Source organism: Piliocolobus tephrosceles, chromosome 13 (genome assembly GCF_002776525.5).
Source record: "Piliocolobus tephrosceles isolate RC106 chromosome 13, ASM277652v3, whole genome shotgun sequence".
Classification (NCBI taxonomy): Eukaryota; Metazoa; Chordata; class Mammalia; order Primates; family Cercopithecidae; genus Piliocolobus; species Piliocolobus tephrosceles.
The window spans coordinates 106,924,508-106,947,921 of record NC_045446.1 but is presented as its reverse complement, the minus strand read 5'-3'; the positions used below and the strand labels follow the sequence as shown (position 1 = coordinate 106,947,921).

The 23,414-nt window shown below is 44.2% G+C and overlaps 2 protein-coding genes across 7 annotated transcripts in view; one reads left to right on the top strand and one right to left on the bottom strand.

Annotated features, from left to right (window-relative positions):
• Positions 1–21,718, bottom strand: part of RNF214 (ring finger protein 214) — a 56,599-nt gene extending 34,881 nt beyond the window's left edge. The window contains exons 1-6 of one of the 2 annotated variants that reach the window (XM_023208311.3): positions 21,610–21,718; positions 19,973–20,085; positions 14,931–15,438; positions 14,185–14,244; positions 8,760–8,900; positions 6,383–6,522 (exon numbers count right to left, since the gene is read on the bottom strand). In XM_023208311.3, the coding sequence (XP_023064079.1) occupies positions 6,383–6,522; positions 8,760–8,900; positions 14,185–14,244; positions 14,931–15,438; positions 19,973–20,079 (956 nt within the window). In that variant the 5' untranslated portion in view covers positions 20,080–20,085; positions 21,610–21,718. The other variant, XM_026451668.1, reaches the window with a different exon arrangement.
• The window catches only part of PCSK7 (proprotein convertase subtilisin/kexin type 7), a 28,830-nt gene continuing 27,132 nt past the window's right edge, over positions 21,717–23,414 (top strand). For 4 of the 5 annotated variants that reach the window (XM_023208306.2, XM_023208307.2, XM_023208309.2 and 1 more), the window contains exon 1: positions 21,717–22,308. The gene's annotated coding sequence lies outside the window, so the exon portion shown is untranslated. The remainder of the gene's footprint in view (positions 22,309–23,414) is intronic. The other variant, XM_023208310.3, reaches the window with a different exon arrangement.

The window sequence follows — 23,414 nt, the reverse complement described above, 5'->3', positions numbered from 1 at the left end:
GGCCTCAATTTTAATTTAGCATGGATTCTTTTTTTTTTTTTCTTTGAGATGGAATCTTGCTCTATCACCCAAGCTGGAGTTCAGCGGCATGATCTCAGCTCACTGTGACCTCTGTCTCCTGGGTTTAAGCAATTCTTATGTCTCAGCCTCCCAAGTAGTTGGGACTACAGGCAGCCACTACCATGCCTGGCCAATTTTTTTTTATACAGATGGGGTTTCACCATGCTGGCCAGGCTGATCTCCAACTCCTGACCTCAGGTGATCTGCCCCCCTCGGCCTCCCAAAGTGCTGGGATTACAGGCATGAGCCACTGCACCCGGCCAACACAGACTCTTATATTACATCCAGAGTAATGCTTCCCATGAACAGTAACTCCCTTAATCTGCTACGTACCTGTCATTCTATCCTATGAATTGATCAGACAAGTTCAGAGAATTTTTTTAAAAAAAGAAAAATATTGCTTGATATTGCAGTTTTTACGTGCCTTGTCCAAAGCTACATCTATGAAAATATACATCAATTATGTCTTTTAAAACACAAAGTCACCATGAGCCTTACTGCCATTCCCAATGAGTCACTGTTGTCTTGTTGTTGATGTCGTTTTTTTTGTTTTTTTGTTTTTGTTTAATTTTTTTTTTATAGAGATAAGGTCTCACTACATTGCCCAGGCTGGTCTCAAACTCCTGGGCTCAAGAGATCCTCCCGCCTTGGCCTCCCAAAGTGCTGGGATTACAGGCATGAGCCATTGCACCTGGACACAATAATTCACTGTTAAAGGTAGGGAGCTTAAAAGAGGTTCTGCACTGGAAGAACACTAACAGGGAAACCTCACCTTTCTAATGCCAGCAATAACCTGAAGGATAAAAGCTGGGAACTAGAAATTGTCCCTGCAAAAGCAAGACAACTTCCAGGACAAAGCAGCCAGGTGTCCAGGAGAAAAAAAAATCAAATACATGACTAAACTAAATATTTGATCTTTTACATTTTGGTAAATTCAGTTTGTCTCCTTTAAAAATATAATTAGACCAGGCACAGTGGCTCACGCCTGTAATCCTAAAATTTTGGGAGGTAAAGCGCAGGAGTTTGAGATCAGCCTGGCCAACAAACTGAGATTCAGTCTCTACAAAATAGAAAAACTTAGATGGGCAAGGTGGTGCACACCTGTAGTCCCAGCTACTTGGGAGGCTGAGGCAGAAGGATGGCTTGAACTCAGGAGTTCAAGACTTCAGTGAGCCGTGACTGTACCACTACTACACTCCAGCCTGGCCAACAGAGTGAGATCCTGTTTCTAAAAATAAAAAAATTATAATTACATTGAAATACATAGTGACTACCTTCAAATAGTACAAAGCACTTAGCAGATTTCTATTAAGTAAATTCATCTTTATATAATATTAATGTGAAATTCCCTTAATTTCCAATCCAGTGATAGAATAAACACTTATCAAATAATTATCAGATATATGGCACTAAAAGAATAAAAGAATAAAACATTAAAAAAAAAAATTTCAGGCCAGGCGAGGTGGCTCATGCCTGTTATCCCAGCACTTTGGGAGGCCAAGGCGGGCGGATCATGAGGTCAGGAGATTGAGACCATCCTGGCTAACACAGTGAAACCCTGTCTCTACTAAAAACACAAAAAATGAGCCGGGTGTGGTGGCAGGCACCTGTAGTCCCAGCTACTCGGGAGTCTGAGGCAGGAGAATCGCTTGAATCTGGGAGATGGAGGCTGCAGTGAGCCGAAATCACACCACTGCATTCCAGCCTGGGTGACAGAGCAAGACTCCACCTCAAAAAACAAAACAAAACAAAACAAAAATTTCAGATTCAGTTCATAAAGAAATGGCACAAGCAGTTCTGCAAAGAAGGCAGAATTTAAGTTAAAACGTGTAAGACAGATAAGACATCTTATTAAAGAATGCCATTATTTCCCTAATTTTCCAAGCCAGAAATATGGGAGTGATCCCTAACTCAACCCTGTCTACCCACATTGATCAGTGCTGCCCCTAAATGTCTTATAAATGTGTTCACTTCTTTCATTCCCACTGGCACTACTTTAGTTTCAGCCATAATTATTCTAACCTAGGCTGTGACAAGATAAGTCCCCTTAACTGGTCAAATACACTAATCCAATCCATTTTCCCACTGCCCAAGTAATCTACTTAAAATGCAAATTGTAGGCCAGGCATGATGGCTCATGCCTATAATCCCAGCACTTTGGGAGGCCAAGGCGGGTGGATCACTTGAGGTCAGGAGTTCAAGACTAGCCTGGCCAACATGGTGAAACCTCGTCTCTACTAAAAATACAAAAACTAGCCAGGCATAGTGGCACAGGCCTGTAGTTACAGCTACTCAGGAGGCTGAGGCAGGAGAATCACTTGAAACCAGGAGACAGAGGTTGCAGTGAGCCAAGATCGTACCACTGCACTCCTGCCTGGGCAACAGAGCAAGACTCTGTCTCAAAAAATAAAAAAGTAAAATAAAATAAAAATAAAATGCAAATTGTATCATTTGATACTCTCCTCCCTTAAAAAATCCTTCAATATCTCTATCATGGAAAAACCCAAATTCCTTAACACAATAGAAAAGCCTTTTCTGATCTGGACTCATTCCCCTACTTCACATCTGGCTTGCTTTTCTCTCTCATTTCGGAGTCCCCAGTCGGCAGTGTCTTTTCCTTCATTTGTTGCCTGGCTAATTCTTCCCTATGCCTACCCTGACCCCTGTTACTTTTTCTTCGAAAATTTCAAACCAACAAAAAGTTAATAAAATAATAAAATGAGTATCTACCTGTCATCTAGATTTATCAGTTGTTACATTTTTTTGCCACATTTACATCATGACACTTCACTCCTAAAACTTCAGCAAGTATCTCTTATGAACAAGAACATCCTTCTACATAATGAAACAATATCATAATCACATGCAAAATATTTTTTTAATTTCTTAAACTTTTTTCAACATGGGCTTATACACCCAAAATATATAACACTGACACAATATTACCTAACACGTAGTCCCTATTGAAATTTTCCCAATTATTCCAAAATGTCCTATAATTACAGTTTGTTTGATTCAGGATCAAACCAAGGATCATGCATTTCATTCGGTGGTTATCTTCTGCCCCTTATTTTTCAGGACTCGATTCTGGAATGATATCCCCTGGGAAGCCCTCTATGACTCCCCTACCCAGTCTGGGTTACGTGCCTCTTTCTGACGCTTTCATACCACCACTGTCATGGTATCATTACACTATTTTGCAATCATCTGTTTATCTATCTGTCTCTCATAATAAACAGTAATCTCTTTGAAGACTTTTTACTCTCCAGGCCCTACTGTCTGGCTCATAGTAGATACTCAATAAATGCTGGCTGAACAAATGAATGAAAACACTAGAAACAGGAAATATAATTGTTATGGACTGAACTGTGCCCCTTCAAACTCATATCTTGAAGCCCTAACCCCAGTGTAATTGTATTTGGATACTGGGCCTTGAAAGAGGCACTTACGGTTAAATGAAGTCATAAAGTGGGAACCTAATCCAATAGGATTGGTGTCCTTATAAGAAGAGGAAGAGACACCAGGAATATGCATGCATAGCACAAAAGCCATGTGAGACCAGAAGAAGGCAGCTGTCGGCAAGCCAGGAAAAGATTCTCACCAGAAACCAAACCTGCCAGCATCTCTACGTTGGACTTCCAGCCTCCAGAACTGTAAAATATTCTGCTGTTTAAGCCACCTAGTCAATGGTATTCTGTTATGGCAGGCCAAGGTGACTAATATAATGTCTAAAATCTATGCGTCCTTGTTCCTATGAATGATGGAATGCTAAGCAAAACCTACACCACTGCTAGAACAAAGATACCTACAAAAGACATTCCCCCTGCTTCCGGAAAACTGAACCCCACACTTAACAGAAAGAATGGCAAAAAACATTATTCTCACACTGTGACATATAAATTTAAAGAAAAAAATGGATCTTCAAGAACACAAACACCAAAATTATTAGTATTAATCACCATCTGTAGCAATTCAATCAAATGGAAAAGATAGTAGAGTTACATAAAGAATGTAAAGAGTAAAAGTGAGTTTGTTGAAGGTAAAAAAATAAAAATTTAAAATTTAAAAAAGGCTGAGCACAGTAGCTCACACCTGTAATCCCAGCACTTTGGGAGGCCGAGACAGGTGGATCGCTTGAAGCCAGAAGTTTGAGACCAGCCTGGTCAACACAGTGAGATCCTCATCTCTACAAAAAATTATCTGGGCATGATGGCACTTGCCTGTAATCCCAGATACTCAGGTGGCTGAGGCAAAAGAATCACTTGAACCCAGGAGGCACAGATTGCAGTGAGCCGAGACTGTGCCACTGCACTCCAACCTGGATGACAGAGCAAGACTCTATCTCAAAAAAAAAAAAAAAAAAAAAGAATGTAAAGAGCACACATCACAAGGAAATTTATTTTCTATGGGGCTTAGAATAACATTATAGACTCATCTTCCCAGTTTCTGCACTTTAATATCTGCTGCTAAGTTGCTACATGTCTATGGTCATCTTTCTCACACAGACTGTGAAGACAAAGGCAGAGACCATGTCATGGGGTGGGAGCAACTGCTTTGATCACTAACAGTGGCTGGGACAGTGTTCTATTCCAGGTACATTCTTCATCATTTCTGGAAAATTATCATTATAGACAACTGACCCACCTTCTAATCATTCGGTAGCACTAGATTCTCAACAGAACAACTGATTGGTCTACAAGCCCTCTCTCAAACACAATTCCTCAGGTTGAGCTTCAGTTATTACCTTGGAGACTCAAAAAATGATTCAGCATATGAGCTTGCAGTCTGACGCATTGGCAAAAGCCAAAATTTTTTTGATAAACAAAAAGCATTTTGGTAGAACTTAAATAAAATCAACACAGTATTCACAGATATTCTGATTTCCAAACAGGTCATTTTAAGAAACTTAGAAAATTGGCAGGGCGTGGTGGCTCACACCTGTAACCCCAGCACTTTGGGAGGCCAAGGCAGGTGGATCATGAGGTCAGGAGATCAAGACCATCCTGGCTAACACGGTGAAACCCCATCTCTACTAAAAATACAAAAATATTAGCCGGGCGTGATGGGGGGTGCCTGTAGTCCCAGCTACTCAGGAGGCCGAGGCTGGAAAATGATGTAAACCCGGGAGGCGGAGCTTGCAGTGAGCAGAGATCATGCCACTGCACTCCAGCTTGGGCAACAGAGTAAGACTCCGTCTCAAAAAAAAAAAAGAAACTTAGAAAATTGAAAATTTGACCAAATTCTATGCCCACTTTGCTTTTTCTGCAATACCCAGAAAAAGACACAAATCCACTAAATAATTCTTTCACAAACAGCTTACAAAGTTACTGTTTGAAATTTACTTTGGATGCTGAATAACATAAATGTAATCATTCAAAGTATGCTCATGGTCTGAACTTGGTTTTGTTTTTTCTTTTTGAGATGGGGTCTCACTCTGTCGCCAGGCTGAAGTCCAGTGGCACGATCTTAGCTCACTGCAACCTCCGCCTTCCGCCTCCTGGGTTCAAGTGATTCCCCTGCCTCAACTTCCTGAGTAGCTGGGACTATAGGTGTGTGCCGCCACACCCAGCTAATTTTGTATATTTTAGTAGAGATGGGGTTTCATCATGTTGGCCAGGATAGTCTCAACTTCCTGACCTCGTGATCCACCTACCTCAGCCTCCCAAAGTGCTGGGATAACAGGCCACTGTGCCTGGCCCATGGTCTGAACTTGTAAACATCAGGTTATAAAGTGAAATCAGTGTTAGATTCATATAAAAAATTTTTTTTATTTAAGAGACAAGGTCTTGCTCTGTCACCCAAGCTGGAGTGCAGTGGCGTAATCATAGCTGACTACAGCCTGGAACTCCTGGGCTCAAGCGATTCTTCCACCTCAGCCTCCCAAGTAGCTAGGATTACAGCCATGTGTCACTACAACCAGCTAATTTTTTTTTTTTTTTTCTTTGTAGAGAGGGAGTCTTGCTAGCTTGCTCAGGCTGGTCTCAAACTCCTGGCCTCAAGCAATCCTCCCACCTTGGCATCCCAAAGCACTGGGATTATAGGTGTGAGCCGCTACGTCCAGACTGTATCAAAATCTTGACCACACTCGGGACTCAACAATTAACTGTTATTATTTCAAAGTATTTAATAAATCTCTGAACTTTTTTCTATGAAGTCTAATGTTTGATACTGAAAAACCTAAAGTCATTGGAGAGTTTTTACTTGCACACTTGTTTTTCAAATAAAAATTAAACCAAAGGGAAAGAAACTACAAATACAAACGAGTCTGGCCCCTCATGCATATATACATATACACAGGGTTTTTATTCTTAACATCAGTTACCTTCTGCCCTTCTCACAAAGCTTCTCAATTTCAGCTTTCAGATCCTGCTCCTTCTGCAAAAACTCCTTCTTTTCTTTCTCTATCTTCTTCTTTGTTTCTTCCCGCTTTATTGTCACATCCTGAATAGCCTTTAATATCTCCTGAGTTCCACACAATTACAGTCACACACAAATAAAAAAGAAAATAAGTTAGTTCTTTTGATGCAAAGGTTATTTTCAACTATCACAAATTCACGTGTTGACTTTAGTGAATTCAAATTGAATTGAAAGAACGTGGTTGATGAGTAGCTCCAAAAGCCAGTATTCGGACCTAAAGGAGAAAGTTACAGTAACGTAGATTTCAACTCAACAGGAAAAATAATTTCTAGCAATTGCAATCATTCAAAAATGGAATATACTGCCTTGTGAAGCAGTAAGCTCTCCATTACTGGTGTTCAAATAAAGGCTGAATGAACACTTGTCAAGAATGCTGAGAAAGGTGTTCTCGTACCAGGTGAGGGTCTGTTACATCCAACAAATATTGTCTTGTTTCATTTTGTTATGCTTCTACTTTATTAGGAATGGGTTTTGTTTCACTGTTTAACAACAACAAATATATACATATATACACACACACACATATATACACAAACATATATATGTACAAACACACACTTTTTTTTTTTTTTTTTAAATAAGAAGTCAAACAGGCCAGGCACAGTGGCTCATGCCTATAATCCTCGCACTTTGGGAACCCAAGGCAGGAAGATCTCCTTGTCCAGGAGTTCGAGTCCAGCCTAGGCAACACAGAGACCTTGTCTCTACAAAAAATAAAAAAAATTAGCCAGGTGTGGTGGCACATGCCTGTAGTCCAGATACTCGAGATGCTGAGGTGGAAGGACAGCTTGAGCCCAGAAAGTCAAGTCAAGGATACAGTGAGCCTTGACTGCACCCACTGTACTCCAGCCTGGGCAACAGAACAAGACCCCAGTCTCAAAAAGAAAAGAAAAGAAAAGAAAAAGTAAAATAATACAAAGGTGATAAAGAGTCACTCCCCCACTTCATACCACTTCCACCCATAAGAGTGATCAATGTGTTAACTGCTTTGTATTATGCTTTCACATCTTTCTCTATGCTCACACAAAGACATATATACTTAGGTATGCATTTCTTTGCCTTTTTTTTTTAATGAGGTCGTTTTACATACATTATTTTGCATCCTGATTTCTTTTACTTGACATGAATGTATTACGTCAATAAATACCGATCTAATTCAAAAATAGCTGTATAACATATGGATGTATCTAATTTATCCAAACATTCTCTATTAAAAGTCTATGAGTGGTCTGGCACAGTGGCTCACGCCTGTAATCCCAGCACTTTGGGAGGCCGAGGCAGGCGGATCACGAGGTCAGAAGATCAAGACCATCCTGGTTAACACAGTGAAACCCTGTCTCTACTAAAAACACAAAAAATGAGCTGGGTGTGGTGGCAGGCAACTGTAGTCCCAGCTACTCAGGAGGCTGAGGCAGGAGAATGGCGTGAATCCAGGAGGCGGAGCTTGCAGTCAGCAGAGATTGTGCCACTGCACTACAGCCTGGGTGACAGAGTGAGACTCCGTCTCAAAAAAAAAAAAAAAAAGTCTATGAGTATTAATACTTTTCTTTGAGACAGGGTATCGTTCCGTTACTCAGGCTGGAGTGCAGTGGCACAATCTCGGCTCAATGCAACAACCTCTGTCTTCTGGGCTTAAGCGATCCTCCCACCTCAGCCTCCCATGTAGCTGGGACCACAAGTGCGCACCACCATGCCCGGCTCATTTTTCGTATTTTTGGTAAAGATGGGATTTTGCCATGTTGCCCAGGCTGGTTCGAACTCCTGGACTCAAGTGATCCACCTGCCTCGACCTCTCAAAGTGCTGGGATTACAGGTGTGAGCCACTACATCCAGCCTTGCCTTTTTATTTCAATTAACTCAAAAATAAAATTAAAGTTTGAGTTGGGTATAGACAGCTCAAACTTTAATTTTATTTTTGAGTTAACTGAAATAAAAAGGCCTCCTTTGGGAGGCCAAAGCGGGTGGATTTCTTGAGTCTAGCTAGAGTCCAGGACCAGCCTGGGCAACATGGCAAAACCCCGTCTCTACCAAAAATATAAAAAATGAGCCAGGCATAGTGGCATGCACCTGTGTTCCCAGCTACTTGGGAGGCTGAGGTGGGAGGATCACTTAAGCCCAGCAGACAGAAGCTGCAGTGAGCCAAGATTACGCTACTGCACTCCAGGCTGAGTGACAGAGTGAGACTGTCTCAAAAATAAATAAATACATAAAGTTTTAAAAAATTAAAGTTTGATCAGAGACTGCTGCTTAACTCATTGACAATTTCAATATAAGCAAAATACCTGGTGATTCTTCATTTCTTCTTCTCTCCTTTGCTGAAGCTGCTTTAATTGCACTTGGAGCTGATTCTCCACTTGCCTCTGTTTGTCCAGGACCTCCTGGTAACGCTCTTTCAACAGTGTTCTCTCTGTCATCATTTTATCCTATTATGAACAAGACAAGAAAAGTTTATTTCCTAATTTAATCATAAGAAACATTCACCAGTGACCGTCCAAGGCACTGTATAGAGCTCTATGACCGCACTATCCAATAATGAAGCTACTAACCATATGTGGCTATATAAATTTAAATTCATCAACATATGATGAGATTGGCTGGGCATGGTGGCTCACACCTATAACTGCAGCACTTTGGGAGGCTGAGGTGGGCGGATCACTTGCGTTCAGGAATTCGAGACCAGCTTGGGCAACATGGCAAAACCTGGGCTCTAAAAAAAATACAAAAATTAGCTGGGCATGCTGGTACCCGACTGTAGTCCCAGCTACTTGGGAGGCTGAAGCGGGATGATCACTTGAGCCTGGGAGGCAGAAGTTACAGTGAGCTGAGATTGTGCCACTGCACTTCAGCCTAGGTGACAGAGCAAGACTCTGTCTCAAAAAAGCGTCCAGGAACACGATTCCTTACTGGTTAATAACACTGAAAACTGATGGATCCGCTAAAGATGTCTGGGAACCTGGTATTCAGACTGAACAACTCAGCAAGCTTTCATATAAAGTCTGGATTAGAAGTGAGGCTTCTAGACAAGGCATGGTGGTTCTGGCCTATAATTCCAGCACTTTGAGGGGCCAAGGCAGGAAGACTGCTTGAGGCCAGAAGCTCAAGACCAGCCTGGGCAATGTAGTAATACCTGGTCTCTATAAAAAAATTACAATAATAAATAAAAACATAGAACTGCTTCTGAAAAGTTTAGCTCTGTCACCCCCATGTCAGTAAATCAAGAAAATCAATGGTTACCTTTCAAAGGGACACTAAAATTTGAAGAGAGCCAACTTAAAACACATTGAGTATGAAGTAGCCCATATAATATTTAAACTGAGAGCACTAAACTGAACTTTTTCATTAAATAACCATTTTCAAAGAAAAAAAATTTAAAAAACGAACAGGGAAAATATCATACTATAATCATTTTTACAAAAGGCTCTCAAGGCCAGGCACGGTGGCTCACACCTGTAATCCCAGCACTTTGGGAAGCTGAGGCGGGCAGATCACCTGAGGTCAGGAGTTTGAGACCAGCCTGGCCAACATAGTGCAATCCCATCTCTACTAAAAATACAAAATTAGCCAGGCATGGTGGCACATGCCTGTAATCCCAGCTACTTGTGAGGCTGAGGCAGGAGAATCACTTGAACCCAGGAGGCAAAGGTTGCAGTGAGCAGAGATTGTGCCACTGCACTTCAGACTGGGCGACAGAGCGAGACTCCATCTCAAAATAAATAAATAAATAAATAAATAAATAAATAAATAAATAAATAAAATAAAAAAGACTCTCAAGACAGGACCTTGGCTTTGGGACAAGCTAATCTTTAGTCCATGTACTGAAATGTGACTAAGGTGTCCCAAACAGCTGATTACTCAGCATCACACCTTTCCAGGGATTCTGAACCTGGATTCTAGAGGTGGACCTCAGGGAATCTTTGAACTCTCTGCAACTGGTGTATGTATATATTTTTCTGAGACAAGAATTCAAAGTTTCCAAAAGATACTGAAAGAGGATCTTAACCAAAGAAAAGTTGAAACCAGCAGATTTTTCTTTTTTGAGACAGAGTCTCACTCTGTGACCCAGGCTAGAGTGCAGTGGTGCAATCTCGGCTTATGGCAACCTCTGCCTCCCGGGTTCAAGCAATTCTTGTGCCTCAGCCTCCCAAGTAGCTGGCATTAAGGGTGTGAGCCAACATGCTCTGCTAATTTTTGCATTTTTAGTAGATATGGGGTTTTGCCATGTTAGCCAAGCCGGTCTTCAACTCCTGGCCTCAAGCAATCCACCTGCCTCAGCCTCCCAAAGTGCTGAGATTACAGGTGTGATCCACCACACCCAACTTTTTTTTTTTTTTTTTTTTTTGAGGTGGGATCTCGCTCTGTCTCCCAGGCTGGAGTACAGTGGTGTCATGTCGGCACACTGTAATCTCCGCAGCTTGGGTTCAAGCAATTCTCCTGCCTCAGCCTCCCAAGTAGCTGGGATTACAGGCACGTGCCACCACGCCTGGCTAATGTTTTTGTATTTTTAGTACAGATGGGGTTTCACCATGCTGGCTAGGCTGGTCTCAAACTCCTGATCTCAAGAGATCCACCTGCCTCGGCCTCCCAAAGTGCTGGGATTACAAGTGTGAGCCACTATGCCTAGCCTTTCTTTTATCCACAACTCTTTCCCTTTACTTTTTTCTTTTTCTATAATGCATTTTTCTAAATAATAATAATAATAATTTTTATTATAGAGATGAAGTCTCACTATGTTGCCCAGGCTGTTCTCCAATTCTTAGACTCAAGCAATCCACCCACCTCAGCCTCCCAAAGTGCTGGGATTATAGGCATAAGCCAACGCACCCAGCCTATGATCCATGTTTAGAACACAGGATCAGGGGAAAAAAATTTGTATCATGGAAAAAAGTATTAACATGCATACTATTACTACATACAAGGAGATAACTTAAAGGCATGCTTGATCCAGTTTGTCCAGTCTTAATGAGCTAAAGAGTTTATACACTGTTACTTTGCTTCATCCTTGGCTAGTTGGTTCCTAGGACTAGGAGTAACACTTTCGAAAGTAGGCAGTGGGCAATGGCCATGAATACATGAAAAGGGTAGAAAACAGAACAGGAGTCAGGTTTCATATACTGCCACCAAGCTTAACACCTGCTTAGTTTCACTGCCTTTTTTATTTTTTGGGTTTTTGTTTTGTTTTGTTTTGTTTGTCTAAGACACAGTCTTGCTCTGTCGTCCAGCCTGGAGTGCTGTGGTGCAATCTCGGCTCACTGCAACCTCCGCCTCCCAAGTTCAAGCAATTCTCTCTGCCTCAGCCTCCACAGTAGCTGGGATTACAGGCGCCCGCCACTACGTCCGGCTAATTTTTTATTTTTAGTAGAGATGAGGTTTTGCCATGTTGGCCAGGCTAGTCTTGAACTCCTGACTTCAGGTGATACCCCCACCTCGGCCTCCCGAAGTGCTGAGATTATAGGCATGAGCCACTGCGCCCAGCCTCATTGCCTTTTTAAAAGCATGTAGACCTCACTACCACCCAAAAGATAGAGCCAAACAAAACACAACCCCAGGCCTCTTTTGGTCCAATAACTTGCTGGGTTTCATGCGTTCCTGCTTCATCTAGTTAACTGTTACAATTACGTCCCAAGTTGCTACTCTGTTTTAAAACTTTTATTGGCTCCATCTGGTTAATGTACACCAGCAACTTTTTCCATATGCCCTTCAACTTCTTCAACTTGCACCAAATATCCACTCTCTTATCTGGTTGCTACAAGCACTTTCCCTTTTTATACTACTCTTTATAAATTAACATATCTTACCCTAAAGACCTCTTCCTGGGGTGCCTTTCCCAGCATTACTTTCCCTTTAAAGAGTGTACATTTAGATATCCATATACTTAAAGGTGGAAGTTTTAGCCACAAAAGGCCAGTGATGGATCAAAGGGAGCATTTTAACAAAGGTAAGTGTTACGTTCTCTTCAAAAACCAACTATCTGGGGGTAAAATTAGAAAGATACAAATAAATAATCTATGAAAAAAAGACTGGATGGAATTTGACTAAAAGCTTAACAGTATGAAAAAATTCCCAAAATAAGTCAATGTAAGCTTAAGAAATAGTGTCTAGAATGAGAGATACTAAGAGATCCCACTATATTATAAAGTAATTATACTGTATCTGTACTATCATATATGGTTCTCGAGATCATTTTTTAAAACAAATATTGATAAAATGGAACATGTCTAGGTGAAAGTCACCAGAATGATGATAAAGAAATGGAAAATAGTATCAAAATAGTATCAAAAAGAATACTAAAAACATCTGAGGATGTTTCACCTGGAAAGGTTTGAACTTGGGGAGTAAGAGAATAAGGTGAACAGGCATAAAAAAACTTCAAATATACACAGGGCTAACAAGCAGGAAAGGAACTGGATTTATTCCATAAGGCTCAAGAGAAAAGTATAATAAGAACTTTTTTTTTTTCTGAGACAGATTCTCGCTCTGTCACCAGGCTGGAGTGCAGTGGTGCGATCTCAGCTCACTGCAACCTCCACCTCCCGGGTTTAGGCAATTCTCCTGCCTCACCTTCCGGAGTAGCTAGGACTACAGGCATGTGCCACCACGCCCAGCTGATTTTTGTATTTTTAGTACAGATAGGGTTTCACCACATTGGCCAGGACGGTCTCAATCTCTTGACCTCATGATCCACCCACCTCGGCCTCCCAAAGTGCTGGGATTACAGGCATGAGCCACCACACCGGGCCTGAAACAAGAAGCTCACTGCCACCTCAGTCTCCCAGGTTCAAGCAATTCTTCTGCCTCAACCTCCCAAGTAGCTGGGATTACAGGCAGTACCACCACCCCTGGCTACTTTTCGTTTTTTTGTTGTTTGTTTGTTTGTTTTTTTTTTTTTTGAGACAGTCTCACTCTGACACCCAGGCTGGAGCGCAGTGGCACGATCTCAGCTCACTGCAATCTCTGCCTCCCAGGTTCAAGCTAATCTCATGCCTCAGCCTCCCAAGTAGCTGGGATTACAGGCACACGCCACCACACCTGGCTAATTTTTGTATTTTTAATAGAGATGGGGTTTCACCACGTTGCCCAGGCTGGTCTCAAACTCTTGACCTCAGGTGATCCGCCTGCCTTGGCCTCCCAACGTGCTGGGATTACAGGTGTGAGCCACTGGGCCTGGCCTTTTTTTTTTTTTTTTTTTTTTTTTTTTTAATTTTTTTTGAGACAGGGTCTCACTCTGTCACCCAGGCTGCAGTACAATCACACAATCATGGCTCACACAGCCTCGACCTCCTGGGCTCAGGTGAACAGGTGATCCTCCCACCTCAGCCTCCTGAGTAGCTAGGACCATAGGCATCCACCACCACACCTGGCTGATTTTTGTAGTTTTTGTAGACATGGGGTTTCACCACGTTGCCCAGGCTGGTCTCAAACTCCAGAGCTCAAGCGATTCACCCACTTCAGCTTCCCAAAATGCTAGGATTATGGGCGTGAGCCACTGTGCCTTGCCAATAAGAGCTATTTTTTTTTTAAACGTAACTGGTTGCATTGTCAGGTAGTAAGCTTCCCATCTCTGGAAGTGATCAAGGAAAAGTTAGTTGACCATCTGTCAGGGATTTTATGAAGGGGACTCCTGCACCTTTTCCAACTGAGATGATATGCCTCTAGATCTTCTGTTTGATAATGACTTCATATAACAACAATGACAGTTTAAATACTTACCAAATTCTTTTCAATATCTTGATCTGTGTTTACCTCTGAATCAGCCGTCTTAAAATCAGTCTATAAAGGAAAAAAGTTGTATTTAGAATTGTTCAGAGACACTTTAAAAGAGGCAGAATCACTAACACCTAGAATTCTGCCACAGGTAACTAACTTTTTGCTCTTTCCCCTTACCAGCTTCCAAGCAAGCTAAGCAATGTAGTTCTGGCAAATGGACACCAACATCCACCCTGCATTAATCATCGGTCCCACAAAATAACCCAAACAAGACCCAACGACTGACTGAGAGAAAGCCTCAAGTCTGAGATGAGACGTCTGCCCTCTACAGTCTGTTGTGCCCATACTTTCTCCTACAACAAAGCACACCCGTCACTAGAAGGCAGGATACACTGTACTTCTTAAGATGTGACTCAGAGAATTAACAAGGATTCTTCCCGCAAGGGCAAAGGGGATAAATACAAATGCTAATGTCCTGAACTCATCAGTTACTCAGTGAAAGAGACTACGTAGGTCATAAAGTTCCTACTTGCCATAAGATTAGACACTAGCTACTGGCTTTCTTATTTACTGAACATCAGAATGAAGTCATTGCATGGCACTGTATGAAAAAAGTATGATGGTTGCTAGCAAAAAAACAAAAAACAAAACAAGCCAGCAAGTTCTCCACCAAATATTAAGAAATATCTCCTACCCTGAACCCCACCACCCCCCTGTTACATTTTAGTAGTAGAAACTTGACACTTGACCTGTACAGCAATGTTCTGAGAAAGCTTCAGGGAAGAGCTATCTTGATCATCATCCTGATCCACTCGGACTCCTTCAACCCCATTTGCTGGAGACACCACAGGTCGGAAATCCAAGCCTGTGTCCCTGTTACCTTCCTTTAGGATGGAGGCTTGTGGGGATTTCTCTTCAGAGCAATTCCCAGAGGCAAGCTGCTTTGTATGGCACCCTGCCTTAAGAGACCGAGTGGCTGGATGGAGGTTCTCCCGCAGGCTTGTGTCCCCCTCCTCTCCTGCTGTGCTGGCCACGTCCTTCAAATCAGACTGAGATCCACTGCCAGAAAGACAAAGGGCTGTGGCTATCAAGTTTTCTCCTAAAACTGCCGGGTGCGCTGCTGAAGTGTCACCTGCTGATGAACCAGGATTCTGCTCTGAGTGCTCCAAATGGACATTTCTGTTATTCTCCTTGGTTATCGTTTGGCTTACACTCAACAGAGGTGAGTTCTTCTGTTTCTGTGCAGAGTCTTTGGTGCTATCAAACACATAAGATGAAAAGAAAAGTCATAATACTTTTAACTTAACTACTAGAAGAACAAAACTAGACTATGTAAACCCTCCTATCACAATGAAAAAACTTAGTTTCAATCCAATGATTTCTATCCCATGTGCAGGTAGTATAGCTTGGTGGTTAAGACCTAGTTTTTTGTTTTTTGTTTTTGTTTTTAGAGAGGGTCTAAACTCTTGTCACCCAAGCTAGAGTGCAGTGGTGCATTCGAGGCTCACTGCAGTCTCAACATCCTTGGCTCAAGCGATCCTCCACCTCAGCCTCCTGAGTAACTAGGACTACAGTAACATGCCACCATGCCCAGCTAACTTTTTGTATTTTTTGCATGGTTTTGCCATGTTGCCCAGGCTGGTCTCAAACTCCTGTGCTCAAGGGATCCATCTGCCTGCATCAGCCTCCCAAAGTGTTGGAATTATAGGCGTGAGCCACCACAGCCGGCCAAAAACCTGGGTTCTAAAGACAGTCTACAGTAAATGGCCAAACATAAATGATTCTGAAGATCCAAATAATTTTTGAGGGCCAACTGGAATAAGTTTTGGGGATACTGATGAATTAGCCTAATGCTGGTTAGAATATTTTAGTTACATGTACTAATTTAGTTATACATACTATAATAAAATATTAACTTAGAAATATTGTTTTGATTCCTCTCTCACCTTTCACAAGAATAATTTTCATTCAAACTCATTATAGAGATCTTTGACCAGAACCACTTTTTAGGTTCTTCAACAGTTTTCCAGAGTATAGCATCTACACTTTAAGTTGTCTAAAGTACAGACAATTTTGAATCCAAAATTGAAGCTGTCAATAGAAATTTTATCCCACAGAGTAAGTATACATATGCTTAATATTAGGATATTCTGTCACTTGTCACAGCCATTCAAGGTGCTGCTTTTATTATTTATTGATTGATTGATTTTTTTGAGACAGGGTTTCACTTTGTCACCCAGCTGAAGTGAGGGATTGCTTTTTAAAGGGGTCTTAAAACATATTTACAATGATATCCAACATTCACAATTGTACATCTTTCACCCAGGAATTAACGCTTATGTTTAATTTCTTTGACCCCACCCTCTTTTTTTAAACTAATTCTATAACTGACACTCTTAACCATACCCAACCAGCACAGAGGATTCAAGTTGATGCACCTTTGTTTCCTCAATCATACTAGTTCAAAATAAAACAACTGAAAGAATACCTCGGTGGGGAGCAATGGCTCATGCCTGTAATCCCAACACTTTGGGAGGTCAAGGCAGGAGCATTATTTGAGGTCAGGAGTTCAAGACTAGCCTGGGAAACATAGCAAGACCTTGTCTCTACAAAAAAATTTTAAAAGTAGCCGAATGTAGTGGCGTGCACCTGCAGCTCCAGTTACTTGGCAAGCTGAAGTGAGAGGACTGCTTAAGCCCAGGAGGTGGAGGCTGCAGTAGGCCATGATCGCACCACTGTACTCCAGCCTAGGTGATAGAGGGAGACCCTGTCTCAATATAAACACTCGAAACTGATTCCTTCCTGCTGGGAGTTAACTGTGAGGAGGTACTTAATTAAAAATTCAGGCATATATAGTACCTGAGTTTGAATCCTGACTCCGCCCACCACTTACAAGCTGTTTGACTCTTGGCAAGTTACTTTATTTGTAAAACAGAAATAATACTATCCTCCTAATAGGACTGTTGTGAGGATTACATGAGATAATGCACATGAAATATTCAGTATAGTGCCTGGCATATAGTAAACATTCAATAAACCTTAGCTGCCATTATTACTAGTGTATGTAGTTGACTTTATCAAAACTCTGACTCCAACATAGCTTGGAAACCTTGGGCAAATTACTAACCTCTCTGTGTCTCAGTTTCCTCACCTGTAAATGGGAATAGGAATAATAATAAGATCACTACCTCCTGAGACTGTTTTGAAGATTAAATGTGTTAACACATATAGAACTGTAGTTAAGTGTTAGCTATTGTATTAGAGGACTCAGGTACTCTAGAAAATAGTTGAGGGAGGGCCAGGTGCAGTGGCTCACGCCTGTAATCCCAACACTTCCAGAGGCTGAGGCGGGCCAATCACAAGGTCAGGAGATTGAGACCATCCTGGACAACATGGTGAAACCCTGTCTCTACTAAGATACAAAAAATTAGCCGGCCGTGGTGGTGGGCACCTGTAATCCCAGCTACTAGGGAGGCTTAGGCAGGAGAATCGTTTGAACTCGGGAGGCAGAGGTTGCAGTGAGCGGAAATCGCGCCACTGCACTCCAGCCTGGCGACAGAGCAAGACACTGTCTCAAAAACAAAACAAAACAAAAAGTTGACGGAGCTAGGTGCAGTGGCTCACCCCTGTAATGCCAGCACTTTGGGAGGCCAAGGCGGGCAGATCACTTGAGGTCAGGAGTTTGAGACCAGCCTGGTCAACATGGTGAAACCCCATCTCCACTAAAAATACAAAAATTAGCTGGGCTACCAAGCAGGCGCCTATAATTCCAGCTACCTGGGAGGCTGAGACAGGAGAATCACTTGAACCCGGGAGGCAGAGGTTGCAGTGAACCAAGATCATACCACTGCATTCCAGCCTGGGGCACCAAGCAAGAGTTTGTCTCCAAAAAAAAAAGAGTTGAGGAAGAATACACAGCCTCTTTATGTAGACTGTGGTCCACATTCATGGATTCAACCAACCATGGACTGAAAATACTCAAAAGGATAAATGTTTGTGATGTTGGATATGCTAATTATGCTGATCTGATCATTATACATTACATGTACCACAACATCAGTATGTACCCCCATGAATATGTACAATTAATTATTGTGTCCATTCATTAAAATATAAAAATAAACCACTTAAAAGTAAAATACCCAGCCTGGCCAATGTGGCAAAACCCTATCTCTACTCAGATACAAAAATTAGCCAGGCGTGGTGCCAGGCACCTGTAATCCCAGCTACTTGGGAGGCTGAGGCAAGGGAATCACTTGAACCCAGGAGGCGGAGGCTGCAGTGAGCTGAGATCACGCCATTGTACTCCAGCCTGGGCGACACAGCAAAACCCCATCCCAAAAAAAAAAAAAAAAAAAAAAAAAAAACAAACGCCGGCACGGTGGCTCAAGCCTGTAATCCCAGCACTTTGGGAGGCCAAAGCAGGCGAATCACGAGATCAGGAGATCGAGACCATCCTGGCTAACACGGTGAAATTCCCTCTCTACTAAAAATACAAAAAATTAGCCGGGCGGCATGGCGGGCGCCTGTAGTCCCAGCTACTTGGGAGGCTGAGGCAGGAGAATGGCGTGAACCTGGGAGGCGGAGCTTATAGTGAGCCAAGACTGTGCCACAGCACTCCAGCCTGGGCCAACAGAGTGAGACTCCATCTCAAAAAAACGAAAGTGAAATAGATTTAAACCATTAAAAAAAATTTCAGAAAAAAATTGGATGGTTGCATCTGTACTGAACATACACAAACTTTTTTCCTTGTCATTATTCCTTAAACAACACAACTATTTACATAACATTTACATTGTATTAGTTGGTGTAAATAACCTAGAGATTAAAGTATATGAGAGGACATGCATAGGTTATATGCAAATACTACACCATTTTATCTATTTATCTTTTTAATTGCTTTAAGTGGGGTGTGCATATGCCTGTCCCCGATAAAATACTACACCATTTTATGTAAGGGACTTGAGCATCTATAGATTTTGGTATCCTCAGTAGGGGTCCTGGAACCAATCTCCAACATACACTGTGGGATAACTATATAGTTGATTTAGTTCAACATTGTACATAACAATGTATTATATTAGCTACTATGAGATGCAAGTCTGGGTAATTGTGTGTCTGTGGGTATATATATTTAGAATCCATGTACACATACCAATGTAACACTTCTCATATAAAACATATAAACATATGGTTTTGTTTTGTTTTGTTTTTTTGAGGCGGAGTCTGGCTCTCTTGCCCAGGCTGGAGTGCAGTGGCCGGATCTCAGCTCACTGCAAGCTCCGCCTCCCGGGTTTACGCCATTCTCCTGCCTCAGCCTCCCGAGTAGCTGGGACTATAGGCGCCCGCCACCTCACCCGGCTAGTTTTTTGTATTTTTTAGCAGAGACGGGGTTTCACTGTGTTAGCCAGGATGGTCTCGATCTCCTGACCTTGTGATCCGCCCGTCTCGGCCTCCCAAAGTGCTGGGATTACAGGCTTGAGCCACCGCACCCGGCCTAAACATATGGTTAAACGAACATACAGTCCACGTAGGAAAGGGCTGGAAAATATTTGCATTTTTTAATGAGTTTGAACCCATGTATTCTATTTAGTCTCCAAACATTTAGCATGCCTGCTGAGTATCAGATGCTGTGTTGGATACCAGAAATAAAAAGATAGATCAGACAGTCCTCTACCTTTAAAAACCTAGTGCAGTGCCCTCAGAGCCAAAAAGAAAGACCGGCTACACAAGACCATCTCAGAAACCCTTTACCCAAATGAATCTCCCCAGTCAGGAGTCCACACATTACCTTAGACCATCTGGGAGACCTTCGTCTGATTTGGAAGCACATAAACTAGAAGATTCCGGAGGACTGGGGGCATTGGCCACAACACCAGCAACCTCAGACGCTGCCATTATGCTCTGTACATTCAGAAACAAATTACAAGCTACAAGTTTCCAAAGTTTAAAACAAATGTATCTCTCCCCCCTCAGAATGTCCACACAACAGAACTGTTGCAGTAAAGAAACACAAAAACCTGGGCTCCAGGAGAAAATACTCAAGAGTATTAAAAGAGACATTGTACGCAAAGTCCTAGCGGGCAACAATCCTCAGAAGTCACCGTATTTACATAAATATCTAGGAGTCTGTGCAAAGATCTTATTTTCACTTCTGGCAGAAATGTAGTCTTTTCAAACAATAGATCTTAGTCTGCCAGGATCTTCCAAGTGGTCCCAAGCCTACCTTGTCTATTATCATTTATAATAAAAGATGTACTTTTCGGTATCAATCAGATCTCACGTTTTTAAATCACTTTACGGCTGTTACATTCAAAGCATTCTCCATTAATTTAAGTGAAGTTTTTGGAGGCGCTTGCCTGTAAGTGAACAAGTAACGCAATACTGGGCAATCCAGGGTGCATCTTTTACTGTCAGTGTGCTCCCCACAGATGGGAAAGACCTGATACCCACTAACTGAGGAAAGTACAGACTCTTCAGAGTGACCAGTGGTGCAAAAAAGAATCCTGGGTTCTCTAGCTTGAAAATGACAAGGTGAAAAACACGGTAACATAACTAAGGGAACTGGGACGGATGCCTTTTTTAAAAACCAGAAGGTCATCTTCTATGCTGCAGAGCAAACTTATGACCTTATGAGGAGAAAAGAAAATCAAAATACTTGGGAGGTGGGGGTGAACGTAGGGTTAGTTTGCATTCTTGCTTTTATTTTAACAGCATCACAGGTATTGCCCCCTGGAACACTGAAGAGCGCACGGGGTAGACAGGCAGATGGGGTTGTGTCAACACCTCAGTCACAGCCCACAGACCCTGTGCCTCAGTTCCCCTCCTTATACAAAGCTCCTGGGAGAAAATGGGCCCCAAATCGCCACTGCTGCTCCCTCAGGTGCAAACATCCCGTCTCCAAGGAGCCCAGGGCTGGGGGGTCCTCTGCGCCCGGTGAACGAAACCCCAGGATAAGGGTCATGCATGCAACTCCGTGGCTAGAGAGCCCGTGGCGCGGGTAGGAACAGCTGGCTGGAGGGTCGAGTGTACCAAAAAGAACTCAGCAACCCGGGGCGACCACCAGCGAAGCGGAGGCGCCGGAGCCACGGGTCCTCGGGCGAGAACAGGGGACAGACGGGAAGAGGACAATGGGGGGAAACGGCGCTGGGTGGCCTTGGCCACCCTCCACAGGGGGCTGCTAGGCTGGCCGCTGGCTCGGACCAGCCCCCCTCCCCCCCCTTCCCCTGGCCCCCCCCCCACCCCACTGCCAGCCCCCCCGTTCCACTTCTAGGCCGGGACCCCCGCCTCGGTTCTCACAGCACCCTCCACGCCCCCCACCCGGCCCCCCTCCCCGGCCCTCGCCCCGCAACCCCCACCCACGCTCGCCCCGCACACACCTCCCGCGCCGCGCCCCCGGGAAGAAAGTGGGGGAGGGACGGGACGCACCTGAGCGGGCGGAGCGGGGGGAGGGGGCGGCCGAGCCACGGGGGGAGGGGTCGAGCGCCGGCCCGCGCGCGGCACCTCCCACTTCCGGCGGCACGAGCGGAGGGGGCAAGGCTCCGGCCGCTAGAGGAGAGGCCGCGGTGGCGCCGCGCCGCCCCCGACGGCGCCCTCTGGCGGCGAGAGCTGGCGCCGCCGGGGCACGGGGATGCTGCGGGAGACCCCTGAGATACAGGTGGACTCTCCCGGGGCGCAGGGAAGAAGGAAGAGCCGACTGCGAGAAGGAAGGCGACCTGGCGGGGCAGGATCCCCTCTGGAAAGATTACAGGGACAGTCGGGGCCATGACAGTCAGAGGGAGAAGAGCAACTAGGGGATTTTAAAGGTCGGAACAGAGATGCCCTTTACAGAGGACGCCATGAAGGAGAACCTTCTGAAGAGGGACTATGTGGAAGATGCCCCGAGGACTCGGGGAGGCGGAGCCCGCGGGTTCAGCCCCCAGCGCCCGCACGGCCCCTGCCTGCGGAGGCCGCCCGCTGGAGCCGGACCCCGGGCGCCGGTTGCTGGGGCCCGTGGGGTCGCTGGGCCGCAGGCGCCGCGCTGATTGGCTGCGCCGCGGGCGGAAGTGATGCTGCTGTCACTGCTCCTCCGGCTCCCGGGAAGCCGCGAGTTTCCGCAGGGAGGCGGCGGCAGCTGCGGCCGGGCCGGTGAGTTGGGAACTAGGTGTGGGGCTGGACCTGGGAAGTCAGGGGGGCCCAGAAGTGGGGGGAACCGGCGTCTGAGGATGAGAGGGCTGCACAGAGGGTGCCTGAAGTCCTGACGTGGGGGACCCCAGGGAGATGGGGCCCCAGGGTCCAGGATTCCAGGATAATGTGGGTGCTAATGAGGAGAGGGGCACATTGCACGGAGCGATCGAGGCCGATGGAGGGGGAATCGGGAAACTGATCCTGTACCCAAGCTGGCTTCTAGGAGCCGGGTGTAGAACAGCGAGGACAGTCACTTGGGAGCAGGATCTTGGACTCCGGGCTGCCCATTCTCTTCTTCCTTGTCAACTAAGAGCTGTAAAGAGAGGCCTAGCCGTTGGGAAAGGTTGAGACCTGCTTTCAGAAGGCATTTAAGGTTCCTTTCCCAGAAGCCTGGGGGATAAAAATGCTGCTCTGCCACTGGGAGACAGAAGGAGCTCATGCTTCTCTTTCTTCCGGACATCTGTGGTGGGATCCTCTGAGTCTGAAGGAGCCTGCCTAGAGGGGCCACTGTCTGGCTAACAAGGGTTTTGTTTGTTTGTTTACTTAGTACAGTTTGCAGACTAGGGAAGACACCTAAATATCTTGGGAGAATTGAGGCTCCCAGGGGCAGGGAGGGATTGGGAGGTAATATATCTGGAAACCTAAGAGAAAAAGAGGAAGAAATGTAGTCTGAAGATTTTAGAGGGAAAGGAGAGGTCCTATAAGTTCTCCTTTCCCTTTCCAGGAAGTCTTTCAGTAAAATTCCCGTTTTTCTGGAATGCTTTGAGGTAGAGCCGCTTGGGTGTGTGTCTGAGTACTAAGTCCTGCCCCAGGGTGGATTCAGTGGAGAGCAAAGGCTTTTGAAGAAGCCTAGCCACCATAGGTACACACACGTCTTGTCACCCCATTTGTCTGTCCCCCAGTTCTTTTTTTTTTTTTTGAGACGGAGTCTCACTCTGTCACCTGGGCTGGAGTGCAGTGGCCGGATCTCAGCTCACTGCAAGCTCCGCCTCCCAGGTTTACGCCATTCTCTTGCCTCAGCCTCCCGAGTAGCTGGGACTACAGGCGCCCGCCACCTCGCCCAGCTA